This window comes from Lithobates pipiens, unplaced genomic scaffold (genome assembly GCF_037356315.1).
Source record: "Lithobates pipiens isolate NorthernLeopardFrog02 unplaced genomic scaffold, aLitPip1_a1.2 Scaffold_13, whole genome shotgun sequence".
In the NCBI taxonomy this organism is placed as follows: domain Eukaryota; kingdom Metazoa; phylum Chordata; class Amphibia; order Anura; family Ranidae; genus Lithobates; species Lithobates pipiens.
The window spans coordinates 287,566,863-287,588,181 of NW_027507718.1; the positions used below are offsets into that span (position 1 = coordinate 287,566,863).

At 43.6% G+C, this 21,319-nt stretch overlaps 1 protein-coding gene across 2 annotated transcripts in view; it reads left to right on the forward strand.

Annotated features, from left to right (window-relative positions):
- The window catches only part of ELOVL6 (ELOVL fatty acid elongase 6), a 138,162-nt gene that overhangs the window by 84,065 nt on the left and 32,778 nt on the right, over window positions 1-21,319 (forward strand). For both annotated transcript variants that reach the window (XM_077476711.1, XM_077476713.1), the window contains one exon: window positions 17,272-17,403. In XM_077476711.1, the coding sequence (XP_077332837.1) occupies window positions 17,272-17,403 (132 nt within the window). The remainder of the gene's footprint in view (window positions 1-17,271; window positions 17,404-21,319) is intronic.

Below are 21,319 nucleotides of genomic sequence, written 5' to 3' on the forward strand. Positions count from 1 at the left end.
ACCCATCAGTACCCACAGTCTGCCTCAACAACGGTGCTGCACCGTAGTGCCACATATCCGTGCCCATCAGTGTCATCTACCAGTGCCCATCAATGCCCATCAGTGCCCAGCAGTGCCACTTATCAGTCCCATCTATCAGTGGTACCTATCATTGCCCCTTAGTGCCACCCATCCGTGCCATCTTATCTGTGCCCATCTTTGCCCATCAGTGCCGCCTTATCTGTGCCCATCAGTACTGCCTTATCTGTGCCTATCAGTGCCACCTTATCTGTGCCTATTAGTGCCACCTTAACTATGCCTATCAGTGCCCACCAGTGCAGCCTATCAGTGCCCACCAGTGCTGCCTCATCAGCGCACTTCAATGAAGGAGAAAAATTACCTGTTTGCAAAATTTTATAACAAACTATTAAACATGATTTTTTCTTTTCTTTTTTTTTGCATCTTTTTTGTTTGTTTAGCAAAAAATAAAACTCCCAGCTGTAATTAAATACCACCAAAAGAAAGCTCTATTTGTGGGAAAAAAATGATTGTTATATGGCCGCGCAATTGTCATTCAAAGTGCATCAGCGCTGAAAGCTGAAAATTGGTCTGGGCAGGGGGGTTTAAGTGCCCAGTAAGCAAGTGGTTAAAGAAGATAGATACTGGGATGTTTTGCATGGTAGTTACCCAATTGTCAGGATTAGCATCCAGTAACATAATATAGTATTTAGTCCAATTTATAACTAATCCCGAGTAGGTTCCAAATGTGGAAATAACTGACATTGCTTCTCTCAGAGATTCAGAGGTGTCTCCTAAAAAGAGCATGGTATCATCCGCATACAGCATAATTTTCTACTGCAACCTTCCATATTGAAATCCATGGATACTGGTGTTCGAGCGGATCAAGGCTGCCAATGGCTCGATGGTGATAGCGGAGAGGTGGGGGGGGGGGACAGAGAACACCCCTGTTGTGTGCCTCTATATAGTGTGCCTTGCGAAAGTATTCGGCCCCCTTGAACTTTTCAACCTTTTGCCACATTTCAGGCTTCAAACATAAAGATATAAAATTTAAATTTTTTGTGAAGAATCACCAACGAGTGGGACACAATTGTGAAGTGGAACGAAATCTATTGGATAATTTAAACTGTTTTAGCAAATAAAAAACTGAAAAGTGGTGCGTGCAAAATTATTCGGCCCCTTTACTTTCAGTGCAGCAAACTCACTCCAGAAGTTCATCGCGGATCTCTGAATGATCCAATGTTGTCCTAAATGACTGATGGTGATAAATAGAATCCACCTGTGTGTAATAAAGTCTCTGTATAAATGCACCTGCTCTGTGATAGTCTCAGGGTTCTGTTGAAAGCGCAGAGAGCATCATGAAGACCAAGGAACACACCAGGCAGGTCCGTAATACTATTGTGGAGAAATTTAAAGCCGGATTTGGATACAAAAAGATTTCCCAAGCTTTAAACATCCCAAGGAGCACTGTGCAAGCGATCATTTTGAAATGGAAGGAGTATCAGACCACTGCAAATCTACCAAGACCTGGCCGTCCCTCTAAACTTTCAGCTCAGACAAGGAGAAGACTGATCAGAGATGCAGCCAAGAGGCCCATGATCACTCTGGATGAACTGCAGAGAACTACAGCTGAGGTGGGAGAGTCTGTCCATAGGACAACAATCAGTTGTACACTGCACAAATCTGGCCTTTATGGAAGAGGCAAGAAGAAAGCCATTTCTCAAAGATATCCATAAAAAGTCTCATCTAAAGTTTGCCACAAGCCACCTGGGAGACACACCAAACATGTGGAAGAAGGTGCTCTGGTCAGATGAAACCAAAATCGAACTTTTTGCCCACAATGCAAAACGATATGATTGGCGTAAAAGCAACACAGCTCATCACCCTCAACACACCATCCCCACTGTCAAACATGGTGGTGGCAGCATCATGGTTTGGGCCTGCTTTTCTTCAGCAGGGACAGGGAAGATGGTTAAAATTGAGGGGAAGATGGATGCAGCCAAATACACGACCATTCTGGATGAAAACCTGTTGGAGTCTGCAAAAGACCTGAAACTGGGACGGAGATTTATCGTCCAACAAGACAATGATCCCAAACATACAGCAAAATCTCCGCAGCCATACTGACTCACTTTTGAAAAAAAAAAAAGGTAACAGTGAGAAAATAAGATAGAACGAAAACAGTCTCCGCTCCGCCAATGGGCAGGATCTTCCATATAATGAGATATCTTGCCATATTGGCCTGACTGGCATGTAGGAAAAAAATGGTAGAGCAGTTAACTAAACTAGGCAATATTGCCAGTAGGGGGTCACTGCTCATAGCCCAAGTTGTAATCCACTGGAAACTTAGGAAAGTAATCAATAGTCCCAGTAGGAAACCGTTAACTCTTGAAGAAATAAAGGAGCAATTCCCATTGCATTCCAAACTTGTGATATAGCTATGTCTCCCAGCTGAATATGCAGGATCGCAATAGGGAATTAGAAAGGAGTGAGGCTCAAATTCTCCTGTAGTGTACCCGCTGAGTTTGTCAATCTCCTTCCGCCTCCACACAATCCGCTTGCCAGAAAAAGGTGGTCATTGACATCCAGCTATCTTGACCCCAGTGTTTGACCCATGACTGACACATGGAGTTGGCAGGAAAAAGCATAGCATATGTCGCATGTAGGCCCTGTAGCCTTTTTTTGATCTGTAAACTGGGCCCTTCACCGCTGAACCTCCGCAGAGTAAACTGGATAGAAGGAGATGCGGGCTCCATTGTGCACTACATTCTTTTTTTAGATCTGGCTGGATGTAAAATTAGATCTGGCTAGATGTAAAATAACTTCTTTATCCTTGTAGTTAAGCAATCTGGCAAGGATGGTGCGCAGTGGGTGCCCAGGTGGCAGGGGCCTAGGAGGCACTCTATGCGTTCGCTCCACAGAGTATAATGGAGTAAAGGCTTTCTTACCAAACACCCCTACTAGCCACTGTTCAATAAATTCTGTGGGGTCCCTGCCCTCCAGCTTCTCAGAGAGCCCCACAATCTGGACATTATTTAGTTTTAAACAGTTTTCAATGTCCTCAGACTTTAGCTCATTCACCTTAGCAAACTACATGGTGGAATGCAGATCCCTGATCAATGGGGTCAATGTATCCTCAACATTGCTAACTCGGCCTTCCACTGCTGTGGTACGGTCCCGGATATTTTGTAGATCATGGCGGATTAGGCCCAGCTCCTCCTTCATACCCCCAAAGTCTGCTTTCAAGGTATCCACAGAGGCCATGCATTTATGAACTGGCCTAAATATCAGCCAAAGAGGGTTGATCAGCCTCATCATTCTCTATGGTTCTCCTGCATCAGTAAGCTGAGGTATAGTGGCTACTGAGGGGCCCTGTGTGTACAGCTCTCCCTCATCCTCATTATGAAAGATGGCACGGTTGCCTCTAAATCCATCTCTGCGGCCCATCCTGTCCCCCCAGTTAGCTCCTGGGCATAATAGAGCATGTCTCGAAGGGGCTCTTTCCCATTAGCTCTGGGCGTTTTAGGAGGCTCACTCACTGTCTGCAGCTTCTCCGCTCCACATGTCCTCTGAGACTGGGCTGCCGCATGTTCGAGGTCCTGCTGTTTGCAGGTCACCATGCCATGCCATTGGACAGTTAGCCAAGGATGCCAGGAGGATCAGGGATGGTTCCATCAGAGTCCGGTGTTGGTTCTGTTGGGATCGCCAGCCGGGAGTAGGATCTATACAGGATCAATCGGGGAAGCTCCGTGAGACACTTCTGCTCACTTTCTGCTCTTGGCCACTCCCCCTTTTAATAGATTTATTCGATGTTTACCATGTAGGGAATTCCACAGCCTTGAGTGGAAGGCTGACAAATCCTTTGGCTTACCTTGGATATTTTCTAATACAATGCCTTGCAAATGTATTCACCCCCTTGGAATTTTTTGTGTTTTGTTGCCTCACAACCTGGTATTAAAATGGATTGTTTGAAAATTTGCATAATTTAATTTACAGAACATGCCCACAACTTTGAAGATTTTTTTTATCATGAAGCAAACAACAAATAGGACAAATTAACAGGAAAAGTCAATATGCATAACTATTCACCCCCCTAAAGTCAATACTTTGTAGAGCCAACTTTTGCGGCTATCACAGCTCCAAGTCTCTTTGGATAAGCCTCTATGAGCTTGCCACATCTTACCACTGGGATTTTTGCCATTCCTCCTTGCACAACTGCTTCAGCTCCTTCAAGTTGGATGGTTTGCGCTTGTGAACAGCAATCTTTAATTTTGACCACAGATTTTCTATTGGATTGCGGTCTGGGCTTTGACTAGGCCATTCCAATAAATTTACATGTTTCCCCTTAAACCACTCAAATGTTGCTTTAGCTGTGTGTTTGGGATCATTGTTCTGGTGGAAGGTGAACTTCCGTCCTCGTCTCAAATCACACAGAGTAGTACTTACTAAATAATAATATTTACTAAAGAATATCCCTGTATTTAGCACCATCCATCTTTCCCTCAACACTGACCAGTTTCCCAGTCCTGACTGCTGAAAAACATCCTCACAGCATGATGCTGCCACTACCATGTTTCTCTGTGGAGATGGTGGTCTTTGGGTGATGTGATGTGTTGGGTTTGCTCCAGACATAGGGTTTTCTTTCATGGTCAAAAAGTTCAATTTTAGTCTCATCAGACCAGAGCACCTTCCTCCATACATTTTGGGAGTCTCCCACATGCCTTTTCACAAACTGAAAACATGCCATTTTGTTTTTTGCTGAAAGTAATGGCTTTCTTCTGGCTACTCTGCCATAAAGCCAAACTCTATGAAGCGTACGGCTTATTGTTTGCCTAAGTACAGATACTTCAGTCTCTGCTGTGGAACTCCTCCAGGATTACCTTAGGTCTCCGTGCTGCCTTTCTGATTAATGCCCTCTTTGCCCGGTCCAAGAGTTTTGGTGTGCAGCCATCTCTTGGCAGGTATGCTGTTGCACCATGTTCTTTCCATTTGGTTATGATAGATTTGATGGTGCTCCTAGGGGTCATCAAAGATTTGGATATTTTTTTATAACCTAACCCTGACTTGTACTTCTCAACAACATTGTTCCTTACTTGTTTGGAAAGTTCCTTGATCTTCATGGCAGTGTTTGGTTAGTGGTGCCTCTTGCTTAGGTGTTGCGGCCTCTGGGGCCTTTCAGAAAGGTGTGTATGTAATGACAGATCACGTGACACTTAGATTGCACACAAATTGACATAATTTCAATAATTGTGTGACTTCTGAAGGTTATTGGCTGCACTAGAGCTTTTTATGGGCTTCATAACAAAGGGGGTGAATACGTACACACATGCCAATTATCAGTTTTTTATTTCTGAAAAATAATTTTATGTATATATTTTTCTAATTTTACTTCACCAACTTAGACTATTGTGTTCTAATCCATCACATATAATTCTGATTAAAAAAAAAACAAAAAAAAACATTGAACTAAAGGCTGTAATGTAACAAAATAGGTAAAAAGCCAAGGGGATGAATACTTTTGCAAGGCACTGTATATTAATCAAATTGTCTCTAAGGCTGGTCATAAATGGACAGGTATCTCTCTGGGAACAAAGGGCAGGATAAAGTCTACCTGTTGATTGCACTGGGACCCTCTTTGTCACTCATATGATTGGCCAGACACAGTGCTCAAAAAAAATCACAACTTCATTCAAAAGAGGGAATGGTCAACTGTCTTTTTGAGCTTAGGAAGCACTTGTTTTCCCACACCATACACCCGTATGTGTCCCTGCCCTTGCCCAAGTGCTGTAGGCAAACAACGAACCAGCTCCATCTCCTAAACTGTTCTTACAACACAGTGCCCAACATGGTATATTCAAGAGAAACACCATATTTAAGGTGTAGCCCTAAAAGACTTTGTTGTTTCATAAAGGTTTTTTTATTTTTCTACAGTTTTTTGTACATAATGTTGTATTTAATTTATGAAGCGACTGCTGTTTAGCTTAGCTGCTGCTGCTTGAGTTATTTGAATTTTTAAATCCTTCTCCTGCTGCTTTCCTTAATTCTATACAATTTTTGGAAGTTTAGAGGAAGGCAAAAAAAAGGGAACCCTCTCTGGATTAATAGGCCCAAGGTTAATAAACAGTCTTATGTACAGCCAAAATTTTACTTTATACCCTGATTTTTACAACAAATGTGTCTTTTATAGAGAACATTTAATTAGAGAAATTTTTGTAAAATAATATATACAGAAGAATTCTATGAAATGTTAAGGCACTCTATATCAATGCATGGGTACACCAAGGTTAGATTGAATCATTTAGACTTCTTTTCTGCTAAGATAAACATATGAAATATATTCCAAGCACAAAATGCCATGTAGAAAAATTGAGTACAGAAAAAGGAGACACCCATCCGAAGACTGATTGATATAGCACAAGATCTGGGCTAAGATATTAGCAAGACCTTGGAGCATGCAATGTTAATGTAAAAGATAAGAAACTCATGAATAATGCAGCATTTGATGGTAAACCAGCACAGAGATTTAACGATAAAGGTACCTTTTCATTTACTTTAAGAACACGTTTTGCAACCCCAGAATCTCCAAACTGAAATGTAAAATTAGGTTTAGATGTAAATTTTACTTTTTAGAATGAAAGTTCACTCCGTTGACCTATAATAGATCTTATTTGCTAACTGATATGGGGCACATACCTTTTATTACAAGATGTCAGAGACTAAATTCTAGAGTGACAGTGATTGGGAGAAAGATGGTGGAGTGTTGGATTTGCCAGTTTGTGTTAGAAAGCTATTGTGTGGTATGAGACTTATCTTTATCCTGAAGTATCAGAAGGTGGACACTTAAATCCCAAATCCAAAAGGTTAGAACCAAGGTATAGATCTTGTTGGAGGTATGAAGAGCATGGCCAAATGTAGGTGTGTTCAAAAAATGGGCATAGCTTTGTAGTTTGTAGTGTCACACAAGCCCCTCCTACAACAAACCTTCATAATCTATTTAAGAAAGAAGGAAGCCACATGTTGGAATCAAAGCCTTTGCTAAATTATTTGTTCTATCCAATGCTATAAAAGCAAATGCCATATTTATAGAATCTGGTGTATATTAACCTTTTTGAAGAGATTCCAGGGAACCCTCATAATCCACTGCTTGTGCAGAGTTCATAAACACAAAATAGAATACAGAATAGAAACAGATAGGGGCTGAGACAATAACTATTGCCAGAAGTTGGTGGGAAGGCCAAAATGACTGACGGCAAACCAAATTAGGTCCCAACCTTCTAATAATAAAGCAAAGCATGCCCCGTCATCGGTAGGAGCAAAGCATGCCCCATCGTCGGAGGGAGCAAAGCATTCCCCATCGTCGGAGGGAGGAAAGCATGCCCCATCGTCGGAGGGAGCAAAGCATGCCCCATTGTCGGAGGGAGCAAAGCATGCCCCATAGTCGGTGGGAGCCAGGCTTGGATTGGCCATAGGGCAAACCAGCACTTGCCCGGTGGGTCAGGGCCGCTGGGCCACATGTCCTTGCGGGGCCCAAGGCGCTGCTTACCCGGTAACTCCGCGGTTGCCTGGCTGCCAGTTAAGCTCAGCTATCGACACCAGGGGAGCGGAAACATGAAGGGGACAAGCTAGAGGAGACACCTTCAGGCTCTCCACGGCCGCCAGTGTGGTTCAGCCGTCTGTGCCAGGTAACGTGACCATGAAGGGAGAGGAGCTAGAGGAGACACCTGCTACAGACACCATGGAGCCGGATCAGAGAGAACGTGAGTGTGTCCCCCTGTAACCTGGAAGAATCATTCTCTCCATCTTCCTCCCGCAGTCTCTGAATGCTTGCTTCTGCTCCTCTCCCTCTCGCAGGCTTACAGAGACTGCGGGAGGAAGATGGAGAGAATGATTCTTCTATATGCAGCCACCCCCACCACTCCTCTTATCCTGCTGCCCCCCTAGTGCTTTCTAGTCCCCCTAGTGCACTCCAGCGCCCCCCAGTCCAGTGCTCTCCACCTCACCCATGCTCTCCAGCCCCCTTAGTGCTCTCCAGCCCCCCCCAGTGCTCTCCACCTCCCCCATGCTCTCCAATACCCTAGTGCTCTCCAGCCCCCCCCCCAGTGCTCTCTGCCTCCCCCTGTGCTCTCTGCTGCTCCCCAGTACTCTCCAGCCCCTCCAGTGCTCTCTGCCTCCCCTCTGTGATCTCCATCTCCCCCATGCTCTCCACTACTCCCTGTGCTCTCCACCTCCCCCAGTGCTCTCCACCTCCCCCAGTGCTCTCCAACTCTCCCAGTGCTCTCCACCTCCCCCCTGTGATATCCACCTCCCTGTGCTCTCAGCTTGCCCCCCCCCCATGCCCTCTGTCTCTCCCCCAGTGCTCTCCAGTCCCACCTGTGCTCTCCACCTCCCCCCATGCTCTCTTTGCCCCCCTGTGCCCTCTGCCTCTCCCCCAGTTCTCTCCACCTCCCCCTGTGCTCTCAACCTCACCCATGCTCTCCAGCACCCTTAGTGCTCCCCAGCCCCCCCCCAGTGCTCTCCAATCCCCTAGTGCTCTCCAGCCCCCCCCCCAGTGCTCTCTGCCTCCCCCTGTGCTCTCTGCTGCTCCCCCAGTACTCTCCAGCCCCTCCAGTGCTCTCTGCCTCCCCTCTGTGCTCTCCATCTCCCCCATGCTCTCCACTACTCCCTGTGCTCTCCACCTCCCCCAGTGATCTCCACCTCCCCCAGTGCTCTCCAACTCTCCCAGTGCTCTCCACCTCCCCCCTGTGATATCCACCTCCCTGTTCTCTCAGCTTGCCCCCCCGTGCCCTCCGTCTCTCCCCCAGTGCTCTCCAGTCCCACCTGTGCTCTCCACCTCCCCCCATGCTCTCTTTGCCCCCCTGTGTCCTCTGCCTCTCCCCCAGTTCTCTCCACCTCCCCCTGTGATCTCCACCTCCCCCCATGTTCTCCTGTCCTCCCTGTGATCTCCGCCCCAACCTGTGTTTTTTGTGAGTTGCTTCCCCCTGTGCTCTCCAACCCCTCACCCCCTGTGCTCTCCAACTCCCCCATGCTCTCCGGCCCTATTGTGCTCTCCTCTTACTCCCAGTGTTCTCTGCCTCTCCTCTGTGCTCTTCAGGATCCCCATGCTCTCTGCCACCCCCCACAGTGCTCTCCAGCCCCCCTGTGCTCTAGCCCCACCCCATATTCTCAAAGTTCTTCCCTGTGCTCTCTGCCCCCCCCGCTCTTTCCCAGTTACCCTCATCCCCCACACCTTTGCTGGGTTCCCCCTCCTCTCTCCCGGGGAGCCGTCAGGGTGGAGAGTGGGGAAGGGGCTGGTTAACATGTCATGGGCTGCTCATTCCAAAATGCCTATTTTTTGTCCCAGTCTGGGCCTGGTGGAAGCAAAGCTTGACCCATAATCGGTGGGATTAAAAGGATGTCTTTGCAAAGCTGGGAAGAAAGAACACCCTGGCATTTGTGGTGTTGCTAGTTGCTTATTCGAGGATATGCACCATGTCCTACATGACATCCTTTGACACTGCTGATGACATTTATGCAGGACCATCAAGCTGAATATGCTTTGCTCCAACAGCTTGCTTGAACTCCCTGCCATTTTGTTTACTGGAACCCTAAAGACGCTGCTACTTTACTGGGACCCCAAAGAGGGTGAAGGCCTTGGGCTATTGCCTAGTTTTCCCCTAACCTAATGCAGGCCCTGGTTGGAGTGCGGGCGAATTTCTGAATACAGCAGGACAGTCTGCTGAACAGTGATGGGCATTGTTTAAAATCTCTGGATTTGCACACTTGGCAACTACAGATATTGTATATAAAATATTCTTTTGTAATTACTATGCCCCTACTTTGACATTCTTTAATCACATATTATGAGTATCGCCTCTGGTCTAAATCTTTATAAGTATTGTATAATGTACCATCATCCAGAATTTGTAGTTAAAGGAAAGAGGGCTTAAATGGGAATACCGGGTAGTCGCTCACACCAACCCCATATGTAGTTCCATTCGGCCATATAATAAATTGGACTATACCGGTACTTGGTAATGGAAAAACACTAATAAAATTTAAAATCAATATAATGTTTAATAAAGATATAAAACAAAAATAAAACAATACTGAAATATCACTTGAAGGAGTACAATAATATGCACATCACAGTTGAGGTATTCCTGACGGGTTCTCCATAGGGAACATTCAACCGTAGAGAGTGCACAATAAATTTCCTCGACTAGTTTCGCGGGAAAAGGCCCGCTTCTTCAGGAGGATATCTATATAAAAGTATCACAGTCATTAGATAATACACACATGTAAAGATATAAGCAATACAGTTATCATAATGTTATTGATTTTACATACACAAATTCCCTATATGTTTAAAAGAGGAGGTCAGCTCACCCTACTTCAAGGAACAGGCTGCAGGTAAGGAGATCCGCAAAGTCCCCCCACGGTGAACATGGGGGATTGGTAAACGCCGGCTCTGGATAAATAATATTATAATAATTTATCAATTAGGAGGGGTATATCTTGAATTAAGGAAGAAAGGGGAAGGGGGGGAGAGAGAAGGAAAGAAAGGGAAGAAAGACCTCGTGAGGGTGAAACCGTGATATTAGGTGACTAGAAAAGTGGGGAGGGGGGGGGGGAAAAGGAGAGGGAAGGGGGAAAGGAGAGGGGAAGGGAAGGAAAAAAAAAAAAAAGGGGGGGGGAAGGGGGGAAGTGAAGGTGAAATGCTCCAGGTGACTACATATAATTACCAGAGGTATAAGGTCAAAAATGATTAAACCATGCTATTTAATATAAATGTGTGAAAATTATTAGCAAACCAAACGTGAATAGTCAAGTGTATCCATGTGGATTGAGCAGTGTGAAAGGAGGAAAAGAAAGAAACCCTTCACCCCAATAAGGATCCTTAATTCCAGAGAGGGTTACAATAAGAACGAATCGGCTTACCAACAAGCCAATCAAGAAATCGTGTAAAGACAGGACATCAAGGTTGAGCTGGTTAAACAAGCTTGTAAGGATATTGTACCGTTCGCTGAGTATCAGATACCAGGTCCACTGTTAGATAGCTTAATGGCCATCAATACTGCAAAAGGTATATAAAACATTTGAATATAGACAGGGTAAAAGGCCGACGGGCATTATAAAGCCAAAGCGTCAGAGGAAAAATTGGATAAATTCATAAGTAAGTAACATCATATAAAGTGGTTACCTGTCAGCGGGGACAATATCCTAATACAGCCCTGATGGAGTCCGTGCGAACCTGTCCATTCGGCGGTCAAACAGACCGTTAAATAGACTCCCCAACACACATAGCGTCTGACGTCCGCCGGAAATCGGCGGCGCCCGACGTTGTGTGGTCCGCCTCTCCGCACCGCGCAGGCGTACTGAACGGTCGCTACTGCGCAGGTGCGTCCGTTCGGCGGTCTGATAGAGCGCCAGAACAGATTGCCTAGCAACCACTACGTCGGTCTGTTTGACCGCCGAATGGACACATACAATATCCTTACAAGCTTGTTTAACCAGCTCAACCTTGATGTCCTGTCTTTACACGATTTCTTGATTGGCTTGTTGGTAAGCCGATTCGTTCTTATTGTAACCCTCTCTGGAATTAAGGATCCTTATTGGGGTGAAGGGTTTCTTTCTTTTCCTCCTTTCACACTGCTCAATCCACATGGATACACTTGACTATTCACGTTTGGTTTGCTAATAATTTTCACACATTTATATTAAATAGCATGGTTTAATCATTTTTGACCTTATACCTCTGGTAATTATATGTAGTCACCTGGAGCATTTCACCTTCACTTCCCCCCTTCCCCCCCTTTCCCCCCACCCCCTTTTTTTTTTTTTTTTCCTTCCCTTCCCCTCTCCTTTCCCCCTTCCCTCTCCTGAATGTTCCCTATGGAGAACCCGTCAGGAATACCTCAACTGTGATGTGCATATTATTGTACTCCTTCAAGTGATATTTCAGTATTGTTTTGTTTTTGTTTTATATCTTTATTAAACATTATATTGATTTTAAATTTTATTAGTGTTTTTCCATTACCAAGTACCGGTATAGTCCAATTTATTATATGGCCGAATGGAACTACATATGGGGTTGGTGTGAGCGACTACCCGGTATTCCCATTTAAGCCCTCTTTCCTTTAATTGACATTCTTTAAATTGGTGAAATATGTACCGTATACTGCTTTAAGGTTTACTCTTTTTGTAAAACTTGATCTTCTAATAAAAATAGTTCATTATAAAAAAATAAAAAAAAAGAATATTCTTTTGTTAAGTCTGCTCATGTAGTTTCTGTGGCATGAAAGTAGACCTTTTTCTTTCTTTTTTTTTTCATATGCTTGTTAGCTTTATGCAAACATGCACAAACAGTTTGTCAGACTAGGCAATGTCTGTCTTACATCTGCCTCTGTTAGCAGAATGTTTTCAGGCTTGTATAATCAGTAATCTCAGACTCTGCTGGCTGTAGTTGAAAATCTTGTTTGTGTCCAATAACCTTTTAATCCCTTATTTTTAAGATTAAAAGCATTAAACGGGAAAAAAAAATCTAGCTTTCTAGGAGGCTGGATCAGTGATAATCTTTGTTGCTGCTAATTTCCACTCTATACTCCTTGAATGTATTACACTGCTCATCTCAGCATGTAAATGGGAGAGATTGATTGATTTAGCAGATGTTTGGCAGGTGTATACTCTAGTTACTACAAAATAGTTTTCCTATATTCTTTCTAAGAACGTCTAACAGTGTTGCTCAGTTGCTGCATTCTTGTAACGGAGTATTTATACTACAGTATTTAGGTTATTGATTTTAGTTGGAGGTAGTTGTGGACCTACAGAGGATGAGAGGAGCCTGTGTCCTGGGATCCCATGTCAATGTTGTACACAATGAGTGTCCAAGGGTAGATCTTTTAGATGGAGAGCAATGGCTGAACTAAGCACTGTCTAGGAGCTGGTAGATATCAAAGGAATGTACCTACTTTTAGAACAAGTCACAGCTAGATTCTTTTTTTTTTTTTTTACCACTACTACAAAAAGATGTACCTTTTTGGTATAGACAAATCTAAAAGTTTTTTTATACCAAGCTCAGCCGCTATAATATATATCCAGGAGCTGGAGTCCGGTGCTCTGGCTGAGGCATTCAACTCCAAAGGTAGTAGACATCAATGAGATGAAAGCCGGCGACTCGGAGTGCTCTTGCAAAGAAAATTCTTTATTGGCTACATGTATAAAAGCATGATATAAATGATGCTAGAGTGTTTTGGCTTCTGCAGCCTTCCTTATAGCAAGGCTATGCTATGGAGAAGGCTGCAATAGCTGAAACGTATTAGCATCTTTTGTATAATGCTTTTATACATGTAGCCAGTAATGAATTTTCTTCGCAAGAGCACTCCGAGTCGCTGGCTTTCATTTTATTGGTACCTTTTGGTATGGCAGTAATTGATAAAGCCAACAGTCCTATGACGGGTATTCCTCAGGAGTGCGACTATGTCTGCCCTTTTCGCCTGCCTCCTCCGTTAGCTAAGATCTTCCTTCTCCAATCTTTTTCCTGCAGAAATTACACTTTGTGCAGGGACAGTTCTAAGCACAGGAAACATGCACCCCTTCACAGGCATACTATAGACACCCCCCAGGTATGAAATTTAAAGGAATATTACACTTTTATTGTTTCACTTTATTCATTATTAAAATCACTGCTCCCGAAAAAACGGCCGTTTTTTGCATTGATCCATGTCCCCTGGGGCAGGACCCGGGTCCCCAAACACTTTTTAGGACAATAACTTGCATATTAGCCTTTAAAATTAGCACTTTAGATTTCTCTCATAGACTTGTACAGGGTCTTTTCGAATTTGCCGCGAACACCCCAAATTGTTCACTGTTCGCCGAACAGGCAATGTTTGAGACGAACGTGAGTTTGACTCGAACTCGAAGCTCATCCCTACTCCTGACTATGTAGGTGTATGTGTAGGTGAATCGCCAGAGTGAATGACAAGTATTACTAATATTTTGCTGGTAACATCATTTCACATCGTTTGGCTTACAGCAGTGTCTGCTATTCTGTTTTTTTTTCCTCTTTATTAACCACTTGCCGACCGCTGCACGCCGATATATGTCGGCACAATGGCAGCGGTGGGCAAATGGGCGTACCTGTATGTCCCCTTTAATTGGAGGGGCTAGCGTACACTCGTACAGCATGGTCATACCCGCGGGTCCCGCGGACTCAATGTCTGCTGGTGTCCCGCAATCTTGTCATGGAGCCACAGAACGGGGAGATGCCTATGTAAACAAGGCATTTCCCCATTCTGCCTTGTGACATGACAGAGATCCACTGCTCCCTGTGATCGGTCCTAGCAAGCCCACTTCCTTAGGACCCACTTAACCCCTTGATCGCCCCCTAGTGTTTAACCCCTTCCCTGTCAGTGTCATTTACACAGTAATCAGTGTACTTTTATCGCACTGATCGCTGTATAAATGACAATGGTCCCAAAATAGTGTAAAAAATTTCCGATGTGTCCGCCATAATGTTGCAGTCACGATAAAAATTGCAGATCGCCACCATTACTAAAAACAAAAAAAAAGCCATAAAACTATCCCCAATTTTGTAGATGCTATAACTTTTGTGCAAACCAATTAATATACACTTATTACGTTTTTTTTTTTTTTTTATGTAGAAGAATACATATCGTCCTGTATTGAGGGAAAAAAAAATTATATATATTTTTGAGGAATATTTATTATAACAAAAACTAAAAAATATATATTTTTTTCAAAATTGTCGCTTTTTTTTGCTTATAGTGCAAAAAAAAAAAATCTGCAGGGGTGATCGAATCTATTTGTGGGGAAAAAAAAGTTCGTCAATTTTGTTTGGGTGTAACGTCACACGGCCGCGCAATTATCAGTTAAAATGACGCAGTGCCAAAGTGCTCTGGTCAGAAAGGGTGTAAAATCTTCCGAGGCTGAAGCGGTTAAAGTGATACAGAACTATGTACAAATGTATCTTGTTAGGATCATTATGTCAGTCTTCTAAATGAGTAGTGGTGTATCCTGACCTATGTGTGACCTACAATTCCTGAGGTTTTAGCCTTCTGCGCTCTATGTTGTCAGTCTTGATATCTCCAGTTGCACTTTTATTAATGAAGTGGGAGTACAGCTGTTATCATTTCAACAAAAAGTACTATTGGCACTTCGCTTAGCTCAGTATTGGTGGTGCCAAGTGCCTAATCAGCTGCATACGAAGGACTGCCAAGAAACTGACACTGCGAATATTTAGCAAAGAGGCTTAAACTTTACATCTTGGCATGTGGGTTGAATCTACTTCTTTCCAACTGCAGATGACTGTCTAGTGGAGCTTCTTCGTGATACCTCTTAAATTTTTAGACAAACACAGCTGTTCTTGATCTCTGCCAAGTGCCATCCTGACTCATTTTCTTACCCTTTATCTCTTATCTTTTACCAATAATTTTACAATGAACAATATGAATGTGAGTTTCATTTTTTTTCAAATATGAGTCAAATTACCCAGAATAATGGTAGATTTTGATAAGATGTGTGCTTTCAGTACACTGCAAACATTTTCCAGCCCACCAAAAAAAAAAAAAAGGGGCGGGGGCTGCAACTAACAATTATTTTCATTGGTTTGTTGGTCAATTATTGCTTCAATTAATTGGATAAGAACCTCCAAGTGTGGTGTATAATTTAGTTGATACAGTGCCTTGAAAAAGTATTCACACCCCTTCAAATTTTCCACATTTTGTCATGTTACAACCAAAAACGTAAATGTATTTTATTTGGAGTTTATGTGCTCGACCAACACAAAGTGGCACATAATTGTGAAGTGGAAGGAAAATTATGGTTTTCACATTTTTTTACATGTAAATATCTGAAAAGTGTAGCGTGCATTTACATTTGTATTCAGCCCCTTTTACTCTGGTACCCCTAACTAAAACTAGTGGAACCAATTGCCTTCAGAAGTCACCTAATTAGTAAATAGAGTCCACCTGTGTGTAATTTAATCTCAGTAAAAAAAATACAGATGTTCTGTGAAGCCCACAGAGGTTTGTTAGAGAACCTTAGTTCTTAACAAACAGCATCGTGAAGACAAAGGAACACACCAGACAGGTCAGGGATAAAATTGTAGAGAAGTTTAAAGCAGGGTTAGGTTATAAAAAAGTATCCCAAGCTTTGAACATCTCACGGAGCACTGTTGAATTCATCATCCGAAAATGGAAAGAACATGGCACAATTGCAATCCTACCAAGACATGGCCATTCAGGCAAGGAGAGCATTAATCAGAGAAGCAGCCAAGAGGCCCATGGTAACTCTGGAGGAGCTTTTTTGTTTAATAACAAGTTTATCATACTTGCCAGCTCCGTGTAATGATTTTGCAGGCCCTGATTCTCCTCTTCTTGGGTCCCCCACCAGCACTATTGGCTCCTCCTGCAAGAGTGCCCCCATTGCACCTGAAAAGTATAGTTTAGAGTGCCGATATAGCAAGGTAAAAAAAGTTCTGCCTTAAGAATAACTTGCTTCCTTCTTCTGCCCAGGACTACATGTCCCACGAGGCATTGCTCCTCACACATTCACAAGTTCTCAGGCACTTATTGATGTGTATGAACAGTGTACTGAGCTGTATGTGTGCTGCACTGTGTATACTGACATGTATCATGATTTAGCCCTCCATTCATCACATGTACCATATTCTGTTGGAGCTAGACATGCTATGATTTTTTTTTTTACCTATCTGATTTTCATCTGTTAACGACACCCCAAACGCAGGTCGCAAGCGCAGTGCAATCCAGTTCCATGCGACTCCAAATAAGATGCATGCATGCGGTGCAATTTGAGCCCAATTGAATAGCACCACACTGAACCACATATGAATTGCACAGGAATGCAGTGCAGTTTCTGTGTATTTCACATGCGGTGTACAGTGTGAACTGAGCCTTATCCTTGCACAGGTTTTCTTTAAAAGCTTTCTACGAGCTACAGAATGTCATTTGGTTTTGGTCACGGTCTGCTAATTCTACTGAGAATGTAAGTTACAGCTATCTTGCCACAACTAGATCAGTTATAGAAGTGCTTAGTCTGGAAAGACAGAACAGCAGGTATGCCTGGAAGTAGCCTATTCCTTAAAGCTGCTGGACCAATAGTTTCTTACGGCGCCTGATGGCTATATGCATTATATGTTATGATTTTATGAACAAGGCTATATTTTATCAACATTTATTAGATGATAGGATACCGATACTGAAATTATTTTAATGCTGTCTTATATTTTTTGTATTATACATATTTTTTTTTTTTCAGGAAGAAATCGTTTTTATTTTCTGCCATGTATGCTGCCTTTATATTTGGTGGTCGGCACCTAATGAAACAACGGGAAAAGTTTGAGCTAAGAAAACCTCTCGTTCTATGGTCTCTCAGCCTTGCTGTGTTCAGGTACAAAAAGTTAAACAATCTATCAGTGGGATTCTGATTGGGTTGGATGGGGGTTGTCACTAGGATGCGAAAAAACCTAGAACAAAAGTTGGTCACCACCTTTTTAAAACTGCTTGCAGACTGCAAATAGTGGGGAATGGCCAAAATCATTCCTGAACTCGATTTATTCTTCTCTTTCTGCCTGCTTCCTTTGTTGCATCAACCCCATTTTGTCCCGTTAACTCTACCATCTAAAGTGAAAAGAAATGTAATTCTTAAGGACCACCAAAAAAAACTGGTTATTTGTCCAAATAAAAAAATGACTGAAACAAAGTGTTAGCTTGTAGACAAGAGGGTAGTCTGAGTGTCTCTAAGATAGCATGCACCTCATCCCGTTTGTTGAAAGTAATAAAGGGGGAGGATTGGGATTACAGAGGTGCTTGAAATAATTATTATATATAAAGATTATATAAAATAGTTTCTTTATTGATATAAAAAGAGAGAGGAAAACACAGGGTTCAATTAAAAACACAGGGTTCAATTAAAACCAATTGTAGAGCATATACATAATTGCATGTAATGGTTGCTGGTGTCCCAGTGAGAGAAGGTGGACACAGGTAGATGTAATGTTCCAACGTGTTTTCCCAGTAATGGCTTCCTCAGGGGATTATGTGAGACCATCACAAATAGCCCAGCTCTCAGCCACTCCCGAACCAAAAAATTGACAAATTGGGGAAACACCCTCAAAATGGAGAGAAGGGTGTTTAGATGTAAAATGGGGGCCCCCAGCTGATAAAGCTGGCTGGAGATAAGGGGTGACCTTAACTTCTTACCCTCTTGTGCAGTGGATAACAGTTCTGTGTCTGGGCTTTGGGACACTTTTGGTTTCTACTCTATACTGTAATTGCACACCGGCACCCCTGAACCCATTTGTTTTATGATATTGAGTACACTGGGTCTTTATCTACCTCCTGTGATTGTGCACGGTCTCTTTTGCATCAGCCCGGCTGGGGGTCCCCCATTTTACATCTACCCCCCCTCTCCTTTTTGAGGGGTTTCCCCCAATTTGTCAATTTTTTGGTTTGGGAATGACTGAGAGCTTGGCTATTTGTGGTGGTCCCAAATAATCCCCTGAAGAAGCCATTATTGGTGAAACATGTTGAGACATTACAGCTACCTGAGACCACCTTCTCTCACTGGAACACCAGTGACCCATTAGATGCAATTATGTATATGGTCTATAATTAATTTTAATTGAACCCTGTGTTTTCCTCTCTTTTTGTATCCATAAAGAAACTATTTTATATAATCTTTATATGTAATTATTTCAAGAACCGCTATAATGCCAATTTTCCCCCTTTACTAAAGTGTTCTCTTGATATAATCCAAAATGCAAGGTGCACACTGATGATGTCTTAACAGCAGCGATAGCCCACCCCCTTAATCCATGCCCCTATTCCACAACCGGAGCACCGGATGCATGGATTCCAATGGGAGTTTTTTTGTTTTTTGTTTTAGAAGCACATGATTAGAGCCTGAGGCTATAATTGACTTAAAAAAAGGGTGGGCTTGGAGTGCAGAGAAGTGATCCTATTGGCCAGCATGGAGGAGGAGGGAGGAGACAGGGGAAGCCGCGCCACTGTGGACCCAAGGAAGAAGGAGACACAGAGGCCCACCGCCGGAGGAATCCTGCAATCTAGATAGGGTAAGTGCAGAGTCCGATTGACCGTGGGGGTGTTGGCGGTGGACTAATTGCGCCCCCTCCCAAAAAAAAAAACTATACCACCAGCCGCTACTGCTTAAAGAGGAAGTAAAGCCAAACTAAAAGAAAAAAATAGACCCTGCAAGGCAAAGGCATAATGAGTTAATATCCATAGCATACTAGCTCATTATGAATAACTTACCTGAGATGGAAGCCCCCAAATCGACACTCATTGTCCTCCTTCGATGCCGCATCTATCCCGGAGTGACTTCCGAGTATTGCGGCTCCGACGCTGTGACTGACCGGAGCTGCAACAACGTCACTCCCAGGATTAGGAGATATTTTTTGCACCTACAGGTAATCCCTAATCTAGGCTTATCTGTAGGTAAAAGTGATCTGTAAGGGTTTACAACCATTTTAACAGACAAATCTTTAATCAACCAACAAACTTCAGCACTTGGACCAGCCCCCAGGATCAATCTTCTTACATGTTTCGCATAAAAGGTCTAACTCCTCTATGATTAAAGCTGGCTATAGGTCAGGGGTGTCATGGCGGGCCACATCAGCATTATGGTTGCCCTTGAAGGGCCTGTTGTATCTGTAAGAGTATATACATTTATCCAGGGCTCTTTTTTCTCAGAGAATAGGTGCAGGGTGTGGCCAAATTGCACTAACCATGGGAGGATCCTAAAGGGGCAAACAAAAACCAGGAGTGTTTATGTGTGGAGTTCAGGAATTCTCTATGTACAGAGTTCAGGGGTGTGCTATGTGCAGTTTTTAGGAGTGCCCTATACAGAGGGTGCAGAGTTCAGGGGTGCACTACGTATATGGGGCAGAGTTCAGGGGTGTGCTATGTGCAGAGTGCAGAAGAGTTCAGGGGTGTGCTATGTGCAGAGTGCAGAGTTCAGGGGTGTGCTATGTGCAGAGTGCAGAGTTCAGGGGTGTGCTATATGCAGAGTGCAGAGTTCAGGAGTGCGCTACAGAATATAGGGTTTAGGGGTGTACCATTAACAGTGTACAAGTTTCAGCTCTTTCACAGGCTTCCCACATCTCGCTTCCACCCCTCCCCAGCTCTGACCTCTGCACCATTATCCCCCATACCCCACCTCTGCACACGTCTCCCTCCACTGCTCTGCGGCCCAGCTCTAGTGCCTCCCAGCAGTGTGGGCAGCTCTGTCTCTATCACTTGCCGGGAGATCATTGGTAGCCATCTGTGCACCCAGCACAGACGGGGATCACAGTGCAGTTTACCATGTGATGCCCCATGCCACACTGCACCTGCATCTCCCTTGTCCCCATCGTGAGTTCAGGGTAGGCAAGGATATGTGACAGCCTCTGAGAGAAAAGCTGACCTTGTAAACACAGAAGGCTTCTGCTTTTAGGCTTCAGGCGATTTGGAGTGGAGATGTGAACCATCTCCATAGAGAATAATAGATTCTTTCTCCTCCAGCGTTTTGGAGCTTCAGGCTGCAAACTACAAAAATGCTGAGGTGTGAATGGGGCCTTACAAGTGATAGTGGTGAGCAGAGGGCAAGAGCCAGACAATTTTCTGACTGAAAGACCCTGGGTGCGGGGGCCACATTGGAATGGCCTGGCAGGCCGGATTTGGCTCACGGGCCTTGTGTTTGATACATGTGCCATAGATTTTCAGCCATCTGGGAACACTGCAGTGGGACCTACTGCTGTCAGAATACATTGATCAGCAGCTGCAGTCAATCGAGACGTTTTCCAGCATGTCCTTTCTGTTGAACAGGGGTGGCCACAAACTCATCGAATTTAGCTGATCTGTGCAGAACCGACTGAATTTTGATCAGTGTATGGCCAGCTTAAGCCCATCAGGCAAAACATGTCAGAGGAGTGGTCCTGGAGGCAAGACCATGTGCTGAAACGTGTCGGATGTTTGAAATTTTGCCTGTGAAGATGTCATCAGTGTGCAGTTTTTCCTTTGGATTTTACTGAGCAGTGTATAGAAGAGTTACAGACCCCAAGCCAGTAACAGTTTCCAATATATAAGGGAAGCTTCCAGAGGGTTGGAGCGGTGCACAATTCTTTGACTTCACACACCATAAGGGGTTCTTCTAAACTAGACTATTGTGGAAATATACAAAATATGAACGATCTTGCAGTTGATAAAGACTACTGTATGTATTTTTTTTTTTTGTAAAGCATACATATTAGGTAGAAAAATATGTGAAATATACAATACCAGTAAATAACATTTTATTATATACATGT